The following is a 24965-nucleotide window of genomic DNA, read 5'->3' on the forward strand; positions in this document are numbered from 1 at the left end:
AAGATCTTCCTCTCTTTCTTCCTCTCTGTACATCTGGCTTTCCAGTTAAAACAAATAAAACCTTACAAAAAATTTTGTTTATTTTTATTAGAAAGGCAGATTCCTGAAGAGACAAAGATCTTCCATCTGCTAGTTCACTTGCCAAATGGCTACAACAGCCCAAGCTAAGCCAACCTGAAACCAGAAGCCAGGAAGCTCTTTCAGATCCTCCACATGGGAGCAGGGTCCCAAGAACTCTGGCCATCCTCTGCTTCCTGCCCAAGGCCACAAGCAGGCAGCCAGATAGAAACTGAAGCAGCCAGGACACCAACCGGCATCCATATAGGACCCCGGCACCTGCACAAGGAAGATTCGGCAACTGAGCCACAGCATCAGACCCTGTATTAATTTTTGAAACATTAAGCCAATTGTTTCTTCATGAAAAACAGATTGAATACTAAGAAGCTCTAACTCGGCTCACAACAATTATATTTTCTCAGTTACACTAACTGTTGAGTTATTGCTACCTAAACCCACTTTCCCTTAAGAGCTACTATAACATAAGCTACTTGATGTATTGTTTCCTTCTGTTTATTAACTTTTATGGCAATCCCTGACTAATGAAATACAGGTTACTTTCATTAATGATTGACAATATACATCAGTAAATGTTTAAAATTTCAAAAATATTCACGGATTCAATTAAAACAAGAATAGCAAATATTTTAACAGCTACTGTAACATGAAATGTATGTTATAGCAAAAATACAAAATTAAAATTAAGACCTTGTTTCTAGTGTAACAGTACACAAGCTTTTATTCCAGACTCTAAGTAATCTTTTTCTCAAAAATAAATAAATAAATAAAAAATGAAAAACCTCTCCACAAGGGAATTGTAAGGGTTTAAAGAATCTCAAAAGCTATAAAACAAGAATCAAACCAAAAATTGGTAAACTCAAAAAGTTTCATGTGTTAGGCCTACACACAGTAGCTTAATGGCTAAAGTTCTCGCCTTACAAGCACCAGGATCCCATATGGGCACCAGGATCCGGGCACTCCACCTCCCTTCCAGCTCCCTTCCAGCTCCCTGTTTGTGGCCTGGGAAGGCAGTTGAGGATGGGCCAAAGCCTTGGGACCTGCACCCAATGGAAGACCCGGAAGAAGCTCATGGCTCCTGGCTTTGGATCAGCTCAGCTATGGCCATTGAGGCCACTGGGGAATGAATCGGCAGATGGAGGATCTTTCTCTGTGTCTCTGCTCTCTGTAAATGTGACTCTTCATTAAAAACAAATAAATAGGGCCCGGCGGCGTAGCCTAGTGGCTAAAGTCCTCGCCTTGAAAGCCCCGGGATCCCATATGGGCGCCGGTTTTGGTCCCAGCAGTTCCACTTCCCATCCAGCTCCCTGCTTGTGGCCTGGGAAGGCAGTGGAGGGCGGCCCAGAGCTTTGGGACCCTGCACCCGCGTGGGAGACCCGGAAGAGGTTCCTGGTTCCTGGCATCGGATCGGCGCACACCGACCCGTTGCGGCTCACTTGGGGAGTGAAGCATCGGACGGAAGATCTTCCTCTCTGTCTCTTCTCCTCTCTGTATATCCGGCTTTCCAATAATAATAATAATAATAATAATAATAATAATAATAATAATAATATCTTTTAAAAAAAAAGTAAAATAAATAAATCTTTATGTTTCAAGTGTTTCTAGGATAAATTCGCAACTGAATAAAAAAAAATTTAAATTTAACAAAGAAATCTTGGCATGAAGTTAAGCTTTATAACCTAATACTGAATATTTTGAAACCTAAAGTTATCCCATACATATTTAAAACACAAATTACTATTAGGCTTTTTTCTTTTTTTATTTATTTTACTTATTTATTTATTTATTTTTTGCTACTATTAAGTTTCTTAACTAGCCACAAACCAGATTCTGAGAGGCAACTGGTCTGAATCTTTAACGCAAATCATAGACCACTGGAATTAATGCAAGCACACATTCTCATGTAAAAATCTGAGGGTTAGCTTAGTTAACAGAACCAATGCTAATACCTTAGCTTTGGCAAGAGACACGTTTTCATGGTTGTTACTCTTTATGAGGAAAAATCTTGCATCTTGAAGGACATATTTGAGCTTACTGGTTTGATCTGAAAAAAGAAAAAAAAAATCCAAACTGATTAACCAAAACCACTATTACAAAAGGGAGGGTGAACTGAACTAACTAAAATTGGCCCTCCAAAACCCAACTAAATGCTTTCACCCATTCTACCTGGAAAGCTAAGCCATGACATATAATAAAACAAAGTTAAGAAAAGACAACCAGCATTTTGCAAGAAGATAAACCTAATCTAGTGATGTTCCGATACATGAAATCCACACTTAATTATGAAAAGGCTACACATTTGAAAGAAAACCTTAGCACCGTGTTGGAGACAGAAAATTACAACACACATACACCATTTCACTGTGTGCAGTAACTAAAAGACCCAAAGAGATCTGCAATAAACAGCAGAAATGAAACATAAAGCTTGTTAAGACCAACACATTTTTTACTTAATGTAACATATCGGAACATTACTATATTAAAATCAACTACTAATGGAAACCAATAAGGCAAACAATGACTTCATGCAGCATGCAATGAAAAACAATTTCAAATTTAAATGATACCTTTTCGGACAGCACGAACGGAAGATGATAATTTCTCATGCTTCTTTTCTGAACCTGTATTTAGCCAAAGTACATTTGTTCAGATTGAGCTTTAATAGAGATAAGACAAAATTTCTACAGTCTTGTCACATATAATTCTCATTCAAGACAAATTATTCCTGGCACACCCACACACACACCAAAAAATACTTCTCAATGTGCACGAGTGTTTTGCATTTTGGGATGTTCGATTTTTTAAAAAATATGTATTTGAACAGTTTCCCACTCAGAAAACTAGTCAGTGAATCATCATCTTCCAAGGAAAAAAATAAAAAGTGAAAATTCCACTTACGCAGGAACAAAACAGGATTAAAATAAAAGCTTAGTTTCCTCTAGAATTATTACACTGAACATGCCAAAATCAGTGCTAATGGACATCAACAAGTTCACACCAAACTACAGCCTCCACACTTCCCTAAGCAGAATACATCAGAATCAGTCAGACAGGATCACAAACGAAAGCAAAGAGTACCTGCATAGGACTCGGATGCAGAACTTCCACTTCTATCGAAGACAATCGGAGATATGCCTCTGGCTCTCTTCCTTTCCTTCTTTTTCTCATCTAAGAGAATCCAAACAAATGTCTTAAAACCGCACAATAAAGAAACATGGGTAACCAATGAAGTATCATTCTGCAATTGGTTCTTGCACAGCTCTTAAATTTCAGTTATTCCTCATCATTTCAGTGATCACTCAAGTTCCTCAGGTGTTCCATTGAATGAGGTCGCTAACCAAAAAAAAAAAAGAAGACCTTTTTCTCCCACCAACTGCAGACAAGTAAAACCACCAGGATTAATTCAAAACTGAGAAATCAGTTACTTGAGTGTCCTATATAAAAGTGACCTTGAATAGTTTCAGAAGAGAAGGAAAACTTGCAGTTAAAATTTTCCTTTCAATAAATTTGCTGTGTCTTTTTTTCAGCAAACAGCACTGCTTTAAGTCGTGTTTTGTCTTCAGCAGTGCTATCATTCTTCATCACAATTCTATCTTGAGAAGCCCTAGATCCCAATACTTTTCAACTGAAAACCCACGCGTGTGTGCACACACAGCCATGTGATTTCTCTACTGGCTGCACTGCTCATTTTATATTTTCAATCAATCAAATTCTTAAGCATTTCCTCCATGTACTAATTGTTGCTATTTCAAATTCAGTTTAAAAATCTATGTCTAAAATACTAAATATAGTCAATATATTTCTATAAGGAAGCCAAGCATCTTCAATAACCTGAAAATGTGTGGATTACCTGTCATACAAAAATTACTTTAAGCTTAATTTGGAACTTCTTAAGCATAGACAGAAACAAACACTTGGAGTTAATGAAATTGAGCTCTCCTGTCTTCTGCTGTTATAAATAATCTACAACCTTCTTTCCTTTAGCTAGGCTATAAAAAATATAAAGGAAAAAATACACATATTTGTTTTTCTAAAAACAATGCAGAGTTGAATAACAATTATCAGTGAGTATACTTGTAATATCCTTCTATATACCAACAGCCAACTATTCAAAAAACTTTCAACTTTTTCCCTTAATCATCAAAACCAATCCCTTTACAGATGAGGAAATCACAGCTTAGTTTGCCAGTGTCCCACTATTCCAGGGTACCAGCACCAAGACTCAAAATGAACATATCCTGGCTTATATACACTGGGAAGCTCTGCTCTTCGAATGAGCGGAAAATATACCCCACTACCATTTCTGAATGGTAATTCAAGGTTGAACAAAGTGTCAGTGGACTTTGTACTCCACTGCTTTTTTCAAAAGTGTAGACATGTTGCTTCTAATTTTGTCTCCTTGAGTGTTTTCTTTCAGAAATCCAAGCATTACAAACTCATCAGATCAGTACTGGCAACAGAGCTACTGTGCTGGCAGACTGGCCAGCCCCTTCCCCAATCTTGGGGGTGGTTACCCCTGGCTGTATCCAGCAGGGCTAGGGATGAGATGAGAAGGGGTGGAGGTGGGTAGGAATGTCTTTCCACACAAGATACAGGTGGTTTTTGACAGGCCCTGAAGGACTGGACTGGGCTGTTTGTGGTCGCTGGTTAAAAAGAATGCTATTCAGCCCAAAGTACTAAATGATCTCTTAGATAATGCAGGAAAAACAATAGAAGTAGAAGATCCTGTTAAACTTTTTCCACATAATGTTCAATGTAGCAATAAGAAATCTCCAAAAAATGTTCATTTTTTTTGTATGAGTAACTGTTACTGCTTAGGTTAATGAAAACTTCCTCTATCCCCATTACTAATCAGGTTAAAAGAATGAAAATCATAATAAAAAATCTGTATCAAACTGTGTTGCCTTTTTAAGGAAAGTACTGGCACAATGGCTCAGTGGTTAAATCCTCGCCTTGCATGTGCCAGGATCCCAGAAGGGCACTGGTTCTTGTCCTAGCTACTCCACTTTCCATCCAGCTCCCTGCTTGCGGCCTGAGAAAGCAGTAGAGGATGGCCCAAGACCTTGGGACCCTGCACCCATGTTAAGAAGCTCCTAGCTTCAGATTAGCTCAGGTCTGGCCACTGCGGTCACAAGGGGAGTCAAGCAGCGGATCGAAGATTTTTCTCTCTCTGTCCCTCCTTCTCTCTGTAAATCAACCTCCAACAAAAAATAAATCTTATGAAAAAATCACTAAAAACTCAGAAAAAACGAGATAACCTAGAAAACTCATGGCACCAAAGGTAAACCAGAACCACTTGTATTTAAAAACTACTCCATCACATTCAAGAAATTCCAAATCCACTTCATTTTTCTTTCAGATATTATAAAAACTTCGAGAAAAATTTCTTGCATAAAATAATATTGTATATTCAAAATGAAGATTCTTCCAAGGAAAACTGGCATAATTGCCTTTAATGAGGAAAATAAAAGTTGCATCTCTTTTAAGAGAATAAATCTGTTTTAATATTAAGATTAATAATAAAACCAGAGGCTGCCACTCAATCTGAATGTCTTCTCCATAAAATTAGTCATCAAATACCTTGATAATTCTGGCATCATCTAAGAGCTTGTTAAAGCATGCAGATTATTTCAGGTTCCAGTCAGCTCCCTTTGTTTCATTTAACGCAAATGTGCAAAGTCTAAGATTCACTGTTTTAATACAAACACCAAAATAGCATTCCTCTAACAAAAACATTTCCTGTCACTACAGATAGTTTCAGGTTTTTCCATTTAAAAAAATGGACACACATACTGCTCATCCAACTTCTGCTGCCCACCCATTTTCATAAATTACAAAGCAAAAAGCATGAGAACAGCAAAGAAATGAAGATTCCAAAAGTCTTTACATACAACCCAACTATTAATTTGTTAAGTTTAACTTTTCCTATCCTCTTCAAAAGGTACACACCCAAACCTAAAACTCTATGAACAAAAGATGGAAAGCACTTTGTCAATCCCTACAAAGCGGCTGGCTCTGTCACCTAGCCCACATAAAGAATATGCTTTACTCCTGGCTCCTGAGTGGCTCAGCTCTGGCCCTGCAAAATCAAAATCAAAGTCTAAAAAACCCAAAAAGAGGAAAAACCGCACATAGACACAAAAAGCGTACCTGATGCATCAGTGCCTGAGCCAGATCGGACAGACCCATCTGTGAAGGAAACGGACTCGGAGCCTGAGTCACTGGCCTCACTCCGAGTGTCATAATCATTGCCCTCCTCCTTTTGGTCTCTCTCATCCTGCTCATATTCCTCCTCCTCCTCCTCCTCCTCCTCTTCTTCTTCCTCCTCCTCCTCTTCTTCCTCTTCCTCCTCTTCTCCATCTTCATCCACCTCCTCATCTTCCTCTGCGTCTTCTTCTACTTCTTCATCTTCCTCCACATCTTCCTCCCCTCCTTCCTCCTCGTTCTCCGTGATGTTGCCCTGGTCATCAGAAGAACCACCGCTGCCAGTCTCATGATCAGAGCCATATTCTTCAGAGTTCACTTCTTCCTTCGAAGACTGGCTGGATCTACTTGCACGTCTATCCACTTCCAGCCCAATTCTCTGATGTTTAAAGAAAAAGGTATATCAGCAGTCAGGTAACACACAATGTCAAGGTGACTGAATAGTTCTAAAGCCTCAAAAAGGAACGCTTTCTTTTATATCTGCAATAACGTTTACTACCTCAGAACCATCTGGTGTGGGGGATTTGGTCCTCCTTTCAGGATCCCTTTTCCGGAGACAAGTTTTCTCAGGGTGGCTCTTATAAGGCTCTCGGGAGGCACTTCTTGACAGACGAATTTTCCGATCGGCATCTAGACGCTTATTTCTTTCAGATCTTTGATATTCCTCATTTTTATACTCAGTAACTGACTTCCCTTTCGTACCAATTATTCTTTTATTATTGCTAACAGATGAGCTTAGTGGCTTAGAGATCATTTGTCTTGAATGGACAGAAGACTTTTGCCTCTTGGGGTCAGCAGATTCCATTCGGTCACTTTTTCTTTTCGATCCTTTAACACAATTTAAAGAAACATATAAATGCATGTGCAGTACTCCATTTATTTTACCAAAAATGAACAGATAATATTGACACAGGAGGAGAGTTTTGTGTCTTAAAATGTTTGTGAGATGTTTTTGTCTCAAAGCTAATAATCTGAAACAGCTATCAACTGTTAACAATAAACCTATATTTCATAAGTTTCATATTCTTTAAGAAGTAGTTTAATTTTGTTCTTACATTTATTCCATGCTTTCAGTCTTAACTGCTTCAGGAACAAGTACAAAAGCACAGTCATTTAACTAAGAAATGAAATATCCTCTATTCCAACTACTATTTTAACAAAAGAATAAAAAATCTTACCCTTTTTCTCATTTTTATCTTGTTCACTCTCTGGATTATACAGTTCATCATCCTGTTCTGGTACTTCAGTTAAAATATCATCTAGAACATTAAGTTCTCCGTCTGTAAATTGAGTAACAGGGAAAACTGTAATCTTAATCATTCCCTTACTAAGTACGAAAACAAAATCTTCAAGTAGTTGCTATTTCAACATGAAAACAGATGACTGATTTCTACAAAACAACGCTACACAAACAACGCACACGGTTCTGGCCTGCAGTCAGGACACACACTTCAAGCATCACAAAAATTACACACAGAAAAGCTTAATACCCTTGTCTTTTTATCCCTAAGTTCCCATTTTTATGACTTTAATGCAAATAGTGAACACTGAAACACATGAATATTCTTACAAATAATGCATTTATGGAAGTTATGTATTCCCAACAAAATTTAAGGAAAGCTACTGACTTCACAGTGAAGAAATCTGGTAAAACTCTGGTAAATTTCACCTAAATCAGGTGATTCAGATGAGCATCATTATCAATGGTGCTAATCCATATAATCAATACCCATAGCCCCGGGAGGGTGGACTGAAGAGGACAGCATGTCTGTATTATTCCCATGCAAATGCAAAAACATACCCATGAGGAAGTATCACAGAATCCCAAATGACGGAACATCCAAACATGTCTCCATCATAAAACACAATGAAACTATTCTACACTACCCAAGACTAAAGAGGAATCTGAAACAATGTGAGCTGAGATATAGTAAGAAAACCGGTGTATTCTGAATAAAATGTGTATGACAAAATATCAATGTTCATTTCCTGATTGTGGTGTTAGTATGGATAAGTAAAACCAAGTCCTTAATTTTGGAAAACTCATAGTTAAGCACTTAGATTCAAAGACATAGCATACCTGGAACTAACAAAGAGAAGTTCAGGGAGAAGTGTGTGTGTGTGTGTGTGTGTATAAATTATATATATTCCAACCCCAATCCAAAGATCCCTGCGTAGGACACAGGAAAGCAGTAGAAAATGGCCAGTTACTGGGCTCCTGTACCGTGGTAGGAGACATGGAACATTCCTGGCTTCAGGTCAGCTCAGCTCCTGCCACGAAGGACATCTGGGGAGTGAACCTGCATATGGAAGATGGCTCATCTTTGCCTCTCCCTCACTCTGTGCAACTCTGCCTCTCAAATAAGAAAAATTCGCAATAATAATCTTAAAAAAAAAAAAGGCAAAGAAGAATATCTACCATAGAATCTTTGAATTCCAAAGTCTTCCCTTTTCCAAAACATAGTGGTGATTCCCAATATAAATGACTACATTTTATACGAGCTTTCTCCAACACTAATAACAGTTTTGCTGAAACATGGTATACAGGGGAAACTGGTATGAGGACATCCAGGCTTAGTCCTTAAGAGTTAAGAATTAGGACCCGGTGCGGTAGCCCAGTGGCTAGTTCTCGCCTTGCATGCGCCAGGATCCCATATGGGTGCCACTTCATGCCCCGGGGGCTCCACTTCCCCTCCAGCTTCCTGCCTGTAATCTGGGATAGTAGTAGAGGACTTGGGACCCTGCACAGCTGGAATAAGCTCCTGGCTCCTGGTTTCAGATCTGCTCAGCTTTGGCCATTCTGGTGACTTGGGGAGTGAACCAGCAGATGGAAGATCTTTCTATATCCTTCCTTCTGTAAATCTGACTTTCCAATAAAAATAAATCTTTTTAAAATAAGAGTTACGAATTAGAAATCTCATTTTTTCTAAACTCCAGTGTTTTTATTTTGTTTTGATTTTTAACTCTGATGAGATACTTAGCATAAAAGTCAGTGTTTGGAAAAGGAAAAAGGCAAACCATCGCCTGTTGAGTTATTCAACACTTACATCCTTCATCAGGATCAGAGCCAAAGAAACTATGCCTCCTTCAATCCTTTGGCTACAGGCTACATAGAATTTGGTTTAGAAAGAACACATTTTTCTTTTCTTTTCTTTTAAGATTTATTTTATTTCCATTTAAAAGTCAAATATACAGAAAAGACGAGAGACAGAGAAGATCTTCCATCTGTTGATTCACTCTCAAAGCGGCCACAACATCCAGAGCTGAGTTGATCCAAAGCCAGGAGCCCAGATCCACTTCCAGGTCTCTCAAGTGGGGGCAGAGTCCCAAGGTTCCGGGCCGTCCTCAACTGCTTTCCCAGGCCACAAGCAGGGAGCTGGATGGGAAGTGGAGCTGCCGGGATTAGAACAGGCACCCATATGGGATCCTGGCGCATTCAAGGAGAGGACTTTAGCCACTAGGCCACTGCCAGGCCCCCAGGAAACATTTTTAAACGAAATGTCCCCACTACCTACTACTGCATAAAATAGGACCCCAAAAACTTGGCAGCTTGAGACAACAAAAAATCATTTTTCATCCCAGCTCAGATCTTTCCTGCAGCTGCAGTCCAATGGTGGCCAGGACTGCAATCCTCTGTACTTTTTTTTTTAAGACTGATTCACTTGAAAGGCAGTGTTATTGACAGGGCAAGATAGAATCTTCCATTCACTGGTTTGCTCCCTAAATTGTCTGCTTTACAAGGGCTAGGCTGGTCTAGACCCAAGCCAGGAGCCTGGAACTTCTTCTGAGTCTCCCACAGGGCTGCAGTGCCCAAGCACTTAGATACAAGCACTGGAAAAACATCTTCCACTGTTTTCCCAGGTGCAATGCCTGGGAGCTGGATGGGAAGTGGAGCAGTTGGGACTCTTAGCCAGAAGCAATGCAGAATTCTGGGATGCAGGTGGAGGCTTAGCGCACAATGCCACAGCTAACCTGACTTGTTGTGGTGGTGGTTGTTTGTTTAATGGAATCAATCACAAAAAGCTAACCCAGACTCAGAGAGATGAACCACTTAGCCAGCTTCATACTGGAAGAGCGGAGTTTAATTCCCAGCTCTGGCTCCTGTTTTCCTCCCAACAAACAGAGCCTAAGAAGCACCCATGACGATGGCTCAAGCAACTGGATTCCTGTTTCCACGGGGGAGGCACAGATTGCTTTAGTTCCCAGTTCCTGTGATAGCACTAATCCAACCCTGATCGTGACAGGAACTGCGGGAGTGAACCACAGCATGAAGTTCATTATCTCTGCTTCACAAATAATAAAAATGCATTTTTCTGTGTTCCCAGAAAAGTGTCAAAAAATGGTAGATGTTTTCAAAACTACCACATATATTTTGTTTTAATAACTTTTAACTACAAACACATTTAAAAACCAAAAACTATGGGCCCGGCGCGGTAGTGTAATGGCTAAAAGTCCTTGCCCTGAATATGCTGGGATCCCACATGTGCGCTGGTTCTAATCCAGCCCCACTTCCCATCCAGCTCCCTTTTTGTGACCTGGGAAAGCAATGGCCCAAAGCTTTGGGACCCTGCACCTGCGTGGGAGACCTAGAGGAGACTCTGGGCTCCTGGCTTCGGATTGGCTCAGCTCTGGCCATTGCGGTCACTTGGGGAGTGAATCATCGGACGGAAGATTCTTCTCTCTGTATAACTGACTTTCCAATGAAAATAAACAAATCTTAACCAAAAAAAAAAAAAAAACAAAAAACCTAGTCCTGAAAGGTCTCCTAACCTTTAAGCTATTTGAGCATAAAACTAATTTAATCAGCCTCCTCTAGGCATTTCCCTAGCTAGCTAGAAATTATTTCTTCAATTTAGTAAGAGATGTATTAAAAAAGAAAATATTCTTTCAAAATCTAACACTATTAAATCCTGTGATCTTCACTGGCATACTATTTGTACAAAGAAAGAATTGTCCCTAAGAAATAAGGTAAAAGGATGGGCACAATGGCTGAGTGGCTAAATCCTTGCCTTGCAGGTGCCAGGATCTCACATGGGCACCAATTTGTATCCCAGCTGCTCCACTTCCCTCCAGCTCCCTGCTTGTGGCCCAAAGCCTTGACACCATGCACCCATGTGGCAGCCTTGAGTTCCTGGGTGTTGAGGTCGCATGGGAAGTGAACCAGCAGATGGAAAATCTTTCTGCCTTTCTTTCCTCTGTAAATCATTCAGATAAAAATAAACAATTCTTTTTTTAAAAAGAGAGAAAATTACTATCAGTTAATTCACTGTAATTGAAATGTAACTTCATATAAGAACAACAGTAAAACAAACAATGATTGGCTTCTAGGTGTGAGTCTCATAGAAGCATTATAAAAAGTTTCTGTGGGGGGGGCGGGGGAGTGTCTGTGGGAGGGGTCAGCATGGTGGCAAAGCAAGCTACTCCTCCACTAGCTATGGCAGTATCCCATACAGGTACCAGGTCATGTCCCAGCTGCTTCACTTCTGATCCAACCCCCTGCTTATGTTATGGCTTGGGAAAGCAGCAGAGGCTGGTCCAAGTTCTTAGGACCCTCTACCCATGTGTGACACCAAAAGAGGCCCCTGGCCCCTAATCAGCTACAGCCATTGGGGGCTGAGGGAGAGATAAACCAAGAAATGGAAGATCAACCTCTCGTCTCTCTCCCTAAAAATCCACCTTTCAAATAAAAAATACACAGGATCATTTAAGAATTATCCGTTATGGGCCCACCACGACGGCTCAGTCAGCTAATTTTCTACCTCCAAGTACTAGGATCCCATATGATCGCTGCACCACTTCCCATCCAGCTCCCTGCTTGTGATCTGGGAAAGCGGCATAGTACAGCCCAAAGCCTTGAGACTCAGCATTCCTGTGGGAGACCCAGAAGAGGCTCCTGGCTTCGGATCAGCTCAGCTCCAGCCACTGTGGCCATTTTGGGGAAGGAACCAGCAATTAGATCTTTGTCTCTCTCTCCGCAAACCTGCCTTTCCAACAAAAATAAATCAGTCTTTTAAAAAAAGTATTACATAGCTGATATGCAAATCCTACTTCTTCAATTATTCCATTATCAGGTGACTGGATGACTGAAAACTGCTGCAATTTAGACTCAATGGCAGAATCCGCTCAGAAGGAAGTTCCGGTGCCCACCGTCCCTACAGTCTATCCCTAATACTCCCAACAGATAACCAGTAACAAAGAGGCATGCAGACGCCCAAGTTTCCTTGCTTAAAATTAACAGGAGTCAATATTGGTCCTAATTCTGGCTATGATTTTATGTGTTCAACAATGACCAATTCACGATCACTCCACAGGATATCCAAGAATGCTACAGCAAGTCCAACAGGTATCCGCCATCTTCCCACGTAGCCCAGAGAAAGCCTCTGTACTAAATTATAAAGCCAAACACTTGGAACTTTTTAAACTAAGTTCAAATTTGGAAACTTATTTAAAAACGGTAAACAAAGGTGAAGTAGAGAATCCTCAGGAAAAGCTGCAAAATGCAAGCACTGCTAGTGGATGACATGACCAGATCCCTGACAGCTAAAGAAGCGTATACATTTGGACTCCATCATCATCATCATCAAAATCCATTTCTAAAGTTCCAATCACCCACTTGTCGCGCATTCTAATCTAGCCTACCGCTGACTTCACATTAGCCTTAATTAATTCTTCAAAGTATTCAATATTACTCATTTTTAGATTTGGTCCATCTTACCTCCCACAACCATCAGTCTCCCATACACATAATTAATCACAAATTACACCCTGACAATAAAAGGTTGACTTAATTCTTATTAACATGACTACTAATTAAAGTTTCCTTTGTCCATTAACAACACATAATTTATTGTCCACATTCCTTCCACATTTCTCTGAAAAATGGAAAGGAGAAGGGGGGAACTTTCTAGGATTTAGTAATTCGTGAACTGCTAAGATAACTCCATTGTCTTATACACTGTCACCCACACTCCGGTCTCATCCCTATCCCAGGGGTAGAAACCTGAAAAGCTGAAGAGGATACGAGGGCAATGTGGAGGCCACTTGGCAAACCCAAGCCCCAAATCACTTCACACAGGGCAGCCCCTACGCCCCAACGATTGCCCATCACTCCCCTGCAAGCCTACCACGGATGGAAAAGACAGAGGCAGCATCCAACCCAGACTGCTCGCCAGCAAAGCTGCACACCAGGAACTACCCTGACCCCTCCACAGCCACGCAGCCCAGTCTTTCCAAAGCCTGACACGCTGTTAGCCGCATCGGTTCAGTATTTTAGCCCTTCAAAGTTCTTAAGAGTTTGGACGGGGGGGGGGGGGGGGGGGAGGGTGTGGGAGGAGGCTGGGCTTGTTCCTGGACAGCCACGCACAAGGTCTTTCCAGCAAAATGCCACTCAGGAATTTTTTTTTTCGTCAGACCTGTCACATAATCATCTTTCCAAACATTATGCTTTCCAAAAATAAGCATTCAAGGAACAAGACACACAATTCTTGACACACTCATTAGCCGAAAGCAGTCCTAACTGAAGATGTTTCCCCCAAGACTGTAATAGCCCACCACTTCATCACTTTTATTAGACGACCACGTTTCTCTTGACCATGGACTACTCAAAATTTTAGGTTTGTTCTGAAAAAGACGCATTACATCCGCATAAGCCTACCAGGAAGTAAGCCTGGAGGCCTGCAAACTGCGGCGAGACCCTGAGCCGTTCCAGGACAGCCAAACCTAGAGCCAGGCAAGGACTCCAGATCGAAGCAGCAGTCCGGGCGACCGAGGACAACACGGCAGGCTGGCTGTCTGCGGTTGGGCACCCCATCCCGCCCCAGGCTCAAGGCCCTACACCCCACACCACACCCCGCACCTCCTACCAGGCTCACGGTCCCCACCCCGCATCTCCTACCAGGATCATGACCCTGCACCCCGCACTAGGCTCACGGCTCCGCACCCCACACCCCACACCGGACTGACCCCGTACCCCACACCCCGCACCAGACTCACGACCCCGCACCCCACACCCCGCACCGGACTCAGGACCCCGCACCCCACACCCCGCACCAGGCTCACGGCCCCGCATCCCACACCGGACTCAAGACCCCGCACCCCCCACCGGACTCACGACCCCGCACCCCACACCACACACCGGACTCACGACTCCCACCCGCCCGCGAGGCCACCGAGCGGCCCAACCCCCACCCGCCAACAACGACGGCCCCCGCCCGGCCCACCTCCGCACCGACCTTTCTCCTCCCGGCTGTCGGCCGCCATCGCTCCCCGCCGGCTTCCGCTCCGAGACTCCCGCAGGCGCAGCGGTCCCGGCTGCCGTGGCACTGGCCCGTCCGTCAGACCGTCCTCCCAGCTGCGCGCTTCACCTCCGCTACTTACCCTTGTCGATCCGCCCTCCTTCCCGCCTCTCCCCTTTCCCTCCTTTCACTGCAGCCTGCAGCGGCCCGGTCGCAGTCTCCCCGTAGGGCCTCCGAAACGGGCGGGGTGAGGGGGAGGGAAGGGAAACAGATGGCGACGGCGGGCGGCGCTAAAATGGAGCCTGCTTCCTGAGTGAAACAATCCCGGTCCCGACGTGCCCTGCGCTGTTTACGCTCCGCTCTCCTCTGCAAACGTCACAGTGCGCAGAGGGGCGGGGACGCCAGGGAACGCGGCGTGACGTAAGCACGTGGCCGCGTCGGCGCAGCGCGCATGCGCCGGCAGCGAGCTGTTGGTAGTTCCGGAGCGGCCCAGCTTGTGTTGGATTTGTCGCCCAGCTAGCGTTGCTTTTCCGTGGACATGCGGGAGTCGCAGTTGGCTGAAACACTGGGTGGATCCCCTGGCAGGCCTTTCCGGCTGGAGGAGAGGCGCTGTGGTCCGCGTCGTTCTGCACAAACCTGGGTTCCAGAAATCCTGGCGCTTAATGGAGGCCCCAGGCTTACTCAAAGGCCGTGCGGCGTGCGACAGGTTCAGTTACGTTTACAAAAAAGAAATTGATTTGGTAAGGAAATTCTGTGAGGTTTTTAAAGATTTATTTATTTTTATTGGAAAGACAGATTTTTTCCAAAAGAAAGAAGAGGCAGGGAGAAAGATATTCTATCAGCTGATTCACTCCCCAGGCGGCCACAATCGCCAAAGCTGAGCCAATTCAAAGCCAGGAGCCACACGGATGCAGGGTCCCAAGGCTCTGGGCCGTCCTCTGCTACTATCCCAGGCCACAAGCAGGCAGGGATGGGAAGTAGAGACACGAACCGCCACCCACATTTTATCTCGGCGCGTGCAAGGCAGGAATTTAACCACTGGGCCAACATGCCGGGCCCAATTCTTTTAATGTCTATGATTTATATAGTTTTTAAATATTCAAATTTTGTATTTTCTGATATTGTTCACAAATTGGAGAGAGTTGCTTACCCTGTTAATATGGAGGAAGGTGGCTGGGATAAATGTTTCAGTTCTTTTTCTCTGTTTCTGCTGGGGTGGGGGCGGGAGGAAAAAGGCCACTCCCTGCTGACAAACTACATCAGTACCCAGGGATTGGCGGTACTCATCTATGGACACCTCAGAGACTGATGTGGAGAAGAATGTTCCGAGGGTGTTGCTTGAGTGGCTTTGATAGTTCTGAGACATGGTTGGCTTCATTGCATCAGGGTTCAGGGAACCTTTTCAAGGTCTGTTGGCTGAGCAGGTCCACCTCAGTGCATCCACACATGCAGAGACACTTGCTGCAAAGCTTGGCCAGAAGGATGGGCCAACCTGTTCTGCTTTCCATCCCCTGAGGAGGCACTTCGCATCCTCTGCTGCCTTAGCTGAGTTGTCTGTCGTGTCCCCTGTGTGCATCTGGGCATGCTGTCCACTGCACAGGCATCGGCAACAGAAGAGGCCCAGTCGTAATAAATGCACTCCAAGGTCAGATCACATATCTTGTGATTTTCTCTGTGGCCAGTGTTTGAGTCTGACAATCTAGTTGGGGAGTACCCCAGGAAGCCTCATTTGATGGGACCTCAGATTTGATTTCTGTGTACCAGCCAGTGCAGGGTCAGGTATGGTCCATCATCTATAGCATCAAATGCATATAGCAGTTAATTCAGCTGCCTGGTGAGTTCTGCCTCCATCCACATCTCTCAGGTGAACCTACAGTTGCTGAGGCCTAACCCAGCCTGTCCCACCACCGGCCCAGACCTTGCCAACAGGTGTAACAACCTAGTAAGAAAGACCCCTGGTATGTGCTGCAGCCTAGTCTGGACTGTCTGATGTCCCAGCTAGCTCTCATGCACACCCATGGGTGCTTCAGTCTAGCTCAGCCCAACCTGTCCCCTAGACCTGACCCACATACATGCCCACGGATACTGTCGTTTTGTCCATCCTGAGTCATCCCCAGCTCTGGCTTTTGTGCTCACCAGTGGGAGCTGCAGCCTACCAGGGGAGTGCCCACAGTTACCCTACCAAGCCCACTACCAGTCCTGGAGCTTCAATTTGCCAAGGGGGGAGTGGTTATTGTAATCCAACCTGATGTGACTTGCACCCAGTCCTAGCACATGCCAGCAGGTTCTACAGTCTAACCTGGCTGTCTAAAACCCATTCTGGCCCTCCCATGTGTTTATGGAAACAATTGCCTAGCAGGAGTGTCCCTGAAGTTCCCCTATCTGGCTTCTCCCAGCCCCACGTCTTGTGCTTGCCAGTGGGTGCTACAGCAGGCTAGTCTACATGGCCCACCCCCAGTCTCAGCATTCACCAACAGGTGCTACAAGCCTGGCTCCACTTACTCACCTCCAGGCCCTGCTCTTGCCACCAGGTGCAGCAGCCTGGCCTAGCCTAGCCTGGCCCACAGCCAGTCCCAGCCCTCATTTGAACTGGCAAATTTTGGAGCCCCATCCAGCCTGGCCTGCAAGCTGTCTTGTCTCTCCTTGTGACAATGTATATGTGAACTGGCCCGGTCTGGCCTGCCCCAGACTGGGCCCGCACATACGCTGCTATGTGCTGCAGCCTGGCCTGATCCCAGCTTTGGCTCTCACATTCATCAGAGGGAACTGTAGCTCAGTAGTGAAGTTCCCCAAGTTCCCCTACTAGACCTGTATCCAGCGCCAGATCTCAAATGTACCGAAGGGTGCTGAGGCCCAGCCTGCCATGACACACCCCCAGCCCTGGCACTCACTGGCAGGTACTATGGCCTGCCCCAAACACACTCATTTTGACTCTCACTAGTGGGTGCTATAGCCCAGCCAAGCCTAACCAACCCCCAGATCCAGTTCTCAAGTGCCATGATCTAGCCCAGCCCATCCCACATCTATTCTGGCTCTTGTGAGTACCAGCTGGTACTGGGGCCTAGCCCAATTTGGCACACTCTGAGACCCAGCCCACATGCATGCCAGTAGGTACTGCAGCCATGCCCAGCCCAGGTCTGCCGCTTTCCCAGCTCATGTACATACCAATGGAAGCAGTTAGTAGGAGAGTTGCTAAAGTTCCCCTACCGGGCCAAGTCCCAATCCAAATCTTGCACATGCTGGCAGGTGCTCCAAGTTAGGTGTCACCTCTTATTGGTGGATATTGCAGCCTAGCTCAGCCCATCATGGTCCACAGCCTTTCCTGGCTGTTACATGTTTTAGTGGGTGCCACAGGCTGGCCCAACCCAGCCTGCCCCCCGACCTGGCCCAGACAAGTGCTGAGGAATTCTGCAGCCTGGCCTGGCCTGGCCTGCCCCCAGCCAAGCTGGCATCTCCCGCACTGCACTGCACACAGAGTTCCCAATATTTTTCAAGTTTCACATATTTACTACACAGTGCAATAAACTCCAGTAAATCAACATGACTGTATGCATTTAGAGAAGTATTTCTTGGTTAAATCGAAAATTGTGCAGCTGGCTTCTGGAAGTTCTACATTCTAAGTAGCTTTATAGTGATGCATTTCATTTCTAAGTCTGGACCTTCTTTCTTCAGTTTGCTGTCATCCACATTCACTGAGTAGAATTTAAATTGAGCATCAGGACCCAAATTTGTTCCGGGGTTCTGCGTTGTTCTTTCTGTCACAGCTGACATCTGGATTGAAGAGTTCCAGTCACATGCCATACAGTGAAGCTCCAGGACCTCCTGCTCTAATAAACACCAAGAGGGGACTCAAGGTGGGGTGCGTCTCGGCCTGGCCGAGAATCTGGCAGAAGATTTTTGCAGCAGAAACCTCATATCAAAGCTGGAAGGCCTGGGACTGTGCAGACTCCACATCAAGACAGTATGAACATTACTCCCCGTCTATCCTTAAAAACAAACACAAAAAAGCCCAGGCCAACACCAGCCCTGACTCACGTTCAGTGTGTTTGCAGGGAGTAGCGGAGCGTGAGAGAAAGGTGTGTGCGTAGCCTAGCCAGGCACACTCCCGGACCCAGCTAAAACTGCTTTATCATATTGAGAAGGGCTCAAATGATGCAGACTGTCAAAATGACTCAGAAGAGAAGGTACCTAACTTGGCTCCCATTTGGCAGATAGGAAACATATAGAGCGTCTGTAATGATAAAATTTCATATGAGTGAAACAACAAATGTTAAACTCATAAAGTCATTATAATCTAAATCTCTCTGAATCATGGCAACAAAAACAATTTAATACTTTGAAAATAGATTAACAAAAAGTTACCATTTATATGCCTTTCCCACTTGAATTGTGTTCAAGATTATCAAAGGTAATTAATGGAGGAAAGTTTCTCCTAAAGGAAGCATTCCAGTTAGTGCATGGCCATAGCAAAGCAGTGACAGAACCAGAGTATCACCACTTTGCAACCAATAATGAAATAACAGATCAATGGAATGATTACCAAAAGCTGCTAATTGACATAACAAAAAAAATGTTATAACCAGTTGTTAAATGCCTTCTAAGGAGCGCATACAACATTAAGAGTAATCTTGCAAAAAAAAAAATTAAATCTGGAATTCATCAAGACCTCTGTGTCTCTGTTCTTGACCAAGTGGAAGGCAGAGAAGGAGAGTGTGAGTCGGCTCCAATGTCTGAAAAGATTGTGACTTCCTCAAAGATAGAAAGGAATGTTTAAATATGGTAGTAGAGGCTAAGGATGCTGCTCAGCATCCTGTGATGTTTAGAACAGGAAGGCACCCTCTCCCAATCCCCTTTCCCCCCGATCAGCACCAAAGAACAGAGACTTGTCCTGGCCAAGGGTCAGCAAGTGTCCTGGCTTAGAATGCTAGGGAATGAATGGAGCAGTCAGTGGAGTTAAGCAAGCCCACATAAATCCACATAATAAAGTCTATAGGACAAATAAACATGTATCTTCCCAAAAATTGAAGAGCTACCCATACAGTAAAACTAGCAAGAAATATACTGGGATCAGTGTTGTGGCACAGGGGATAATGCCAGCATATCATGTAGGAGCCAGTTCATGACCTGGCTGCTCCATTTCTCTTCCAACTCCTTGCTAATGGCCTGGAAAAGTTAGCAGAGGATGGTCCAAGTGTTTGTGAATTCCTATATCCACATGGGGGATCTCGAGGAAGCTCTTGGCTCAAGTCTGGCCCAGCCCTGGCTATTGTGGCCATCTGGAGCCAGCAGATAGAAGATCTCTCACACACTCTGTATAACTCTGACTTAAGAAATCTCTAAAAGAGGAAAAAATATCTAAAAAATATATGTAAAAATATGTATACCAGAACATGGATATTATGCGTTGAACTGTGTCCTTCAAAATAATTTGTTAAATGGTTAACCTGCAGTGCATTGAGATTCTGAAATAGGGTTATTTGACCTGTAGTCAAGACAAAGTCACCCTGGAATAAGATGGGCTTTTATTCCTATTAGACTGATATCCTGTAAGACAGCACAGGACACACAAGAGACAGACATACTTGGGGAGAAAGAACACTGTCCTGCAATGACAGAGGGAGAGAATGGAGGGATAACAGCCAGTTTTCTGGCAAAAAACAAAGTGTATTACACGAGGAAGGCTTCTCTGCTACGGGCTTTGGAGAGAGACTGGCCCTCAGCACACCCTGATTTCAGACATCACTTTTTTATAACTGATAAGAAAATACATTCCTATTATGTTAAGTCAGTTTCTGACACTTTCTTGGAGCCTATAGACACTCTACCTCCCGTTCCCTTACATATATCTGGGGGGAATTTCAAAAATTCCACGTAAAATAAATGAAAAAGGCTATTCACGGATTTCAAAGTTATTTTGCACCAAAATGAACTTAATTCTAATTTAAGTTTTCTTTGTTGCTTTAAAGATTGACTTTTCTAAAAAACACCTTTTATTTATTTTTAGGGCATTGTCAGAAAGAAAGGAAGAAGTAGGGGAGAGACAGGTCCTCCATCTTCTGCTTCTCTCCCCATACTGGCCAGAACTGAGCTCGTCTGAGCTGAGAGCCAGCAGCTTCTTCAAGCAAGGACCCAAGGAGTTAGACCATCTTCTACTTTCCCAGTAGCATGAACAAGTTGTTGGGTCAGAAGTGAAGCTCATCCGGGATGCAAACTGATGCCCATATGGGATGCCAACATCACAGAAAGAGGCTTAGCCTGCCGTGCTACAATACCAGCGCCAGTCACAGCATATTTTTTTAAAGCATTCATACACTTTTGAGATTCACACTAAAATATTTTCAGATGAGAAATAATCCAGTAGATAGAGAGATGGGAGTGGAAATATAAAGGGATTAAGTGCATGAATTGATCATTGTTGAAGCCAGGTCTCAAATATGCAGAAATATCTTAAATTCTCCTCCTCGTACTGTTTGAGTTTTCCACTAATAATTTTGGTGGATCATCAAAACAAAAGTTAATTGAGCAGATACAAAACTATGATATCTGCATTAAATTTTTTACCCTGTGGTAGTTAAGAATTAATAGAAAGCGGCCAGCATGATGGCTCAACTAACTGGTCCTCAGCCTGCAAATGCTGGTTCATTTCGCGGCTACTCCACTTCCCATCCAGCTCCCTGCTTGTGGCCTGAGAAAGCAACTAAGGATGGGTCAAGCCTTGGGACCCTGCACCCACATGAGAGGCCTGAGAGAGACCCCTGGGTCCTGGCTTCGAAGTGTGAGCTATTGCAGCCATTTGGGAAACATACCAGTGGATGGAAAATCCTTCTGTCTCTCCTCTCTGTGAATCGGCCTTTCCAATAAATATGAAGACATCTTTTTGAAAAAATAACAGAATAATTTTAATGAAAATAGAATTGTATGCTTAAATATTTCTTACTAGAATAAAATTAATTTAAAAAAGAAAGAACAATAACCTGGGCTGGTATGTGGCATAGCAAGTTAAGAAACTGCCTGCAATGTCCAGGCTACTCCATTCCAATCCAATTTTCTGCTGATGTGCCTGGGAAAGCAGTGGAAAGTGATGTAAGTCCTTGGGCTCCTGCAGCCATGTGGGTGTTCTGAATCAATCTGGCTGCTAGCTTCTGCTTTACATATCCTTGATGATTGCAGCCATTTGAAGAATGAACCAGCAGATGGAAGCACTCTCTCTCTCTCTCTTCATCATTCCTGCTCTCTGTAACTCTGCCTTTCAAGTAAATAAACAAATCTCAAAAATAGAACAAAACAAAACACAAAAAGTACAAGATAGAACTAGTTGGTGGTGATGTTGCAGTCAAACAGCCTGTGGTACTGGCATTCTACACAGGTGGTGGTTCTAGCTCCAGCTACTTCTCTTCCTATTCAGTTCTCTGCTGATGGCCTGTAAAGGCTGCACAGGATGGCCCAAGGCTTTGGGCCTTTGCACCCATGTGGGAAACCCCAAAAGAGATGCTGGCTATTGGCTTTGGACTGGCCCATCTCTGGCCATTGAGGCCATTTGGAAGACCTCTCTCTGTCTTTCCCTCTGTTTCTTTCTATAACTCTTTCAAGTAAACAATAGATAAATCTTAATAATAATAATAAAACCCACAAAAACACAATTGTAAAAAATGTGTTTTTTAACTTAACCAAGTTATAAAACTGAAAAATTGTTGAGAGCTGCAATGATTTGAATTTGGTTCATCCCCTAAATGTATGCAAGATTTAATCTTCAAAATCGTATGTTAATGATATTAAGAGGGATTTTAGTGTGTCAGTGGTGTCTTGTACTGCTGTGATTGAGACTTGATGGCTTTTTAAGCAGACCAGAGACAACACAGACATGGGTGCATAGATGTGTGCCCCATCACATGCCATGTGATGCTCTATTGCCAACACGATGGTCTCAGCTGGGATTGTTAGATCAGTCACTTCTACAACTGTGAGCTCAAATATACCTTTTATTTATAAAGTAGGTGTCATCAGGTGTTTTGCTATGGTGATGAAAAGTTGGTTAATAGCAGTACTTGTGTGGTGATTAACAGCATAATCTTTGCAGTTGCAAAGACTTGGCTACAAATTCTTTTTTTTTTTTAGATTTATTTTATTTTTTAATTACAAAGTCAGATATACTGAGAGGAAGAGAGACAGAGAGGAAGTGGAGCTGCCGGGACTAGAATCAGCGGCCATATGGGATCAAGGCGAGGACCTTAGCCACTAGGCCACACTGCCAAGCCCTTGGCTACAAATTCTTGCACTGCCATTCTCTGACATGAGGTCTTAGAGAAATTAATCTCCAATCTTTACTGTCATTTACAATGAGAACTTACAAATTCTTTTGAAGACATTGATATTGCATTTAAAGGGATTAGGAAAAGGTAACTAAGTGCTTAATAAGCTGGAGTTACTGTTATTTTTAGTATTTCTGTAGTTCAAAAAACAAGGGTTATTCTGTCCATTCTTGTTTGTGAACTTCACCAGAAAGCACAGCCTTGAATGGTCCAGCATTTGGGCTTCGTCATCAATACAGATGACTCCCAAAGTACAAATGAATGAGTTCAAGTTGTATGTCCAAAAATGCTCATCAAATCTAAGGCATCACAGAACATGATTTTTAAAATACAACATGACAATGAACATGAGACATATCCTGATTTTGAAAAGACAAAGTACTTCTACACAAAGTACATGAGATGAAACAATTAGCACATCATTGTCAATACATTTTAAATCATCATTATATAGGGCCCGGCAGCGTGGCCTAGCGGCTACAGTCCTCACCTTGAATGCGCCAGGATCCCATATGGGCGCCGGTTCTAATCCCGGCTGCTCCACTTCCCATTCAGCTCCCTGCTTGTGGCCTGGGAAAGCAGTTGAGGACGGCCCAAAGCCTTGGGTTCCTGCACCCGTGTGGGAGACCTGGAAGAGGTTCCAGGTTCCTGGCTTTGGATCAGCGCAGCACCGGCCGTTGCGCTCACTTGGGGAGTGAATCATTGGATCGAAGATTTTCCTCTCTGTCTCTCCTCCTCTATGTATATCCGCCTTTCTAATAAAAATAAATAAAATCTTTAAATCATCATTATATAATACTTCAATCCCATTGCAAAACTAAAATTAGTGTGACCAGAAACAGGGTGGAAGGTATGTATGATGACATAGCCTATTTGGAAAGCAGCAGCGATTTATTTCTTATAAACCTAAAACACTTATTACAGGATCAGCATATCTCCACTTATGTATTTGTTCAAGAGAAATGAAAATATAGGTACATGAAATATATGTATATTTAAACCAATGCTGTAAGCATCTATATTCATAGTAGCCACAAGCTGAAAGCAACCCAAATGTCCATCTGAGAATGAAAGGAAAATAAACTGTGACCTATTCATTTATCAAAATACTAGTCAGCAGGAAAACAAACATCTGGGGCTGGCATGTGGTATAGCAGGTAAAATTGCCTCCCGTGATGTCAGCATCCCAGTGGGCAGCAGTATATACCCTGGCTGCTCCACTTCTGAGCCAGCCTTCTGCTAACGGCCTCAGAAAAACAGAGGGTGACTCAAATGTTTGGGTCTCTGAACCAATATGAGATACCCAGCTGATGCTCCTGGATCCTAAATTTGCCCTGCCCTTCCCCATTTGGGGAGTGACCCAGTGGATGAAAAATATCTGTCTCCCTCCCTCTATGTAACCCTGATTTTCAAATAAATAAATAAACCTTTGAAAAAATTAAAAAAAAAAAAAAACCTGTAACCTAGAAAAAAATCATTTGGATTCTCTAAAACTTGTGTGTATTTTGCTGTGTGTAGGTGATAACCCAAATCCTTGTTGCTCTTTTGCCTATATGGGATTTCTGGACTGAGTTTTTCTCTCCTAACTTCAATTTTGCCCAGCTCCAGCTATTACAGTTCCAGGTTTGGGGGGGGGGGATAAATAAATGAATGAGGGATCTGTCTTCTTGTCTCTGTCTCTGTATCTTTACCTTTGAAACAAATAAATAAGTAAAGTTTTCAGTTTTGTAAAACATGTATTTTATTTGTTTGAAAGGCAGAGTTATAGAGACAGAGGAAGACCTTCCATAGCTAGTTCACTCCCCAAATGTCCTCAACAGCCAGGGTAGAGCCAAACCCAAGTCAGGATTGAGGAGCTTTTCTGTGTCTCCCACATGGGTGCAGGGGTCCAAGGACTTAGGCCATCCTTCTCATGCTTTCCCAAGTGCGTTAACAGGGAGCAGGGTTGGAGATGAATCAGTCAGGACTTGAGCCAGTGCCTCTGTAGGAAGTTGGTGTCACAGACAGGAACTTGCTTGGTTGTGCCACATGTATCTATATGTATGCTTGTGTTTATGGAATTCGGGAAAGTAGAGATGAAGAAAATAAATACATGGAAAATTAATTAGGGTCTACAATAGCAAGGCAATATTTGCTGAGACTT

The 24965-nt window shown here is 43.3% G+C and overlaps 1 protein-coding gene and 1 pseudogene across 2 annotated transcripts in view; both read right to left on the reverse strand.

Annotated features, from left to right (window-relative positions):
• Positions 1 to 14867, reverse strand: part of YTHDC1 (YTH N6-methyladenosine RNA binding protein C1) — a 29406-nt gene extending 14539 nt beyond the window's left edge. Inside the window, exons 1-7 of one of the 2 annotated variants that reach the window (XM_004590851.4) lie at positions 14511 to 14867; positions 7458 to 7559; positions 6779 to 7107; positions 6226 to 6658; positions 3154 to 3243; positions 2643 to 2696; positions 2025 to 2119 (exon numbers count right to left, since the gene is read on the reverse strand). In XM_004590851.4, coding sequence (XP_004590908.2) covers positions 2025 to 2119; positions 2643 to 2696; positions 3154 to 3243; positions 6226 to 6658; positions 6779 to 7107; positions 7458 to 7559; positions 14511 to 14538 — 1131 coding nt within the window. In that variant the 5' untranslated portion in view covers positions 14539 to 14867. The remainder of the gene's footprint in view (positions 1 to 2024; positions 2120 to 2642; positions 2697 to 3153; positions 3244 to 6225; positions 6659 to 6778; positions 7108 to 7457; positions 7560 to 14510) is intronic. The other variant, XM_004590852.3, reaches the window with a different exon arrangement.
• Positions 14868 to 18122: 3255 nt separating this feature from the next.
• LOC101529880 (cytochrome c oxidase subunit NDUFA4-like) overlaps positions 18123 to 24965 on the reverse strand; it is a 56756-nt pseudogene continuing 49913 nt past the window's right edge.

Source organism: Ochotona princeps, chromosome 7 (assembly GCF_030435755.1).
Source record: "Ochotona princeps isolate mOchPri1 chromosome 7, mOchPri1.hap1, whole genome shotgun sequence".
NCBI lineage: Eukaryota > Metazoa > Chordata > Mammalia > Lagomorpha > Ochotonidae > Ochotona > Ochotona princeps.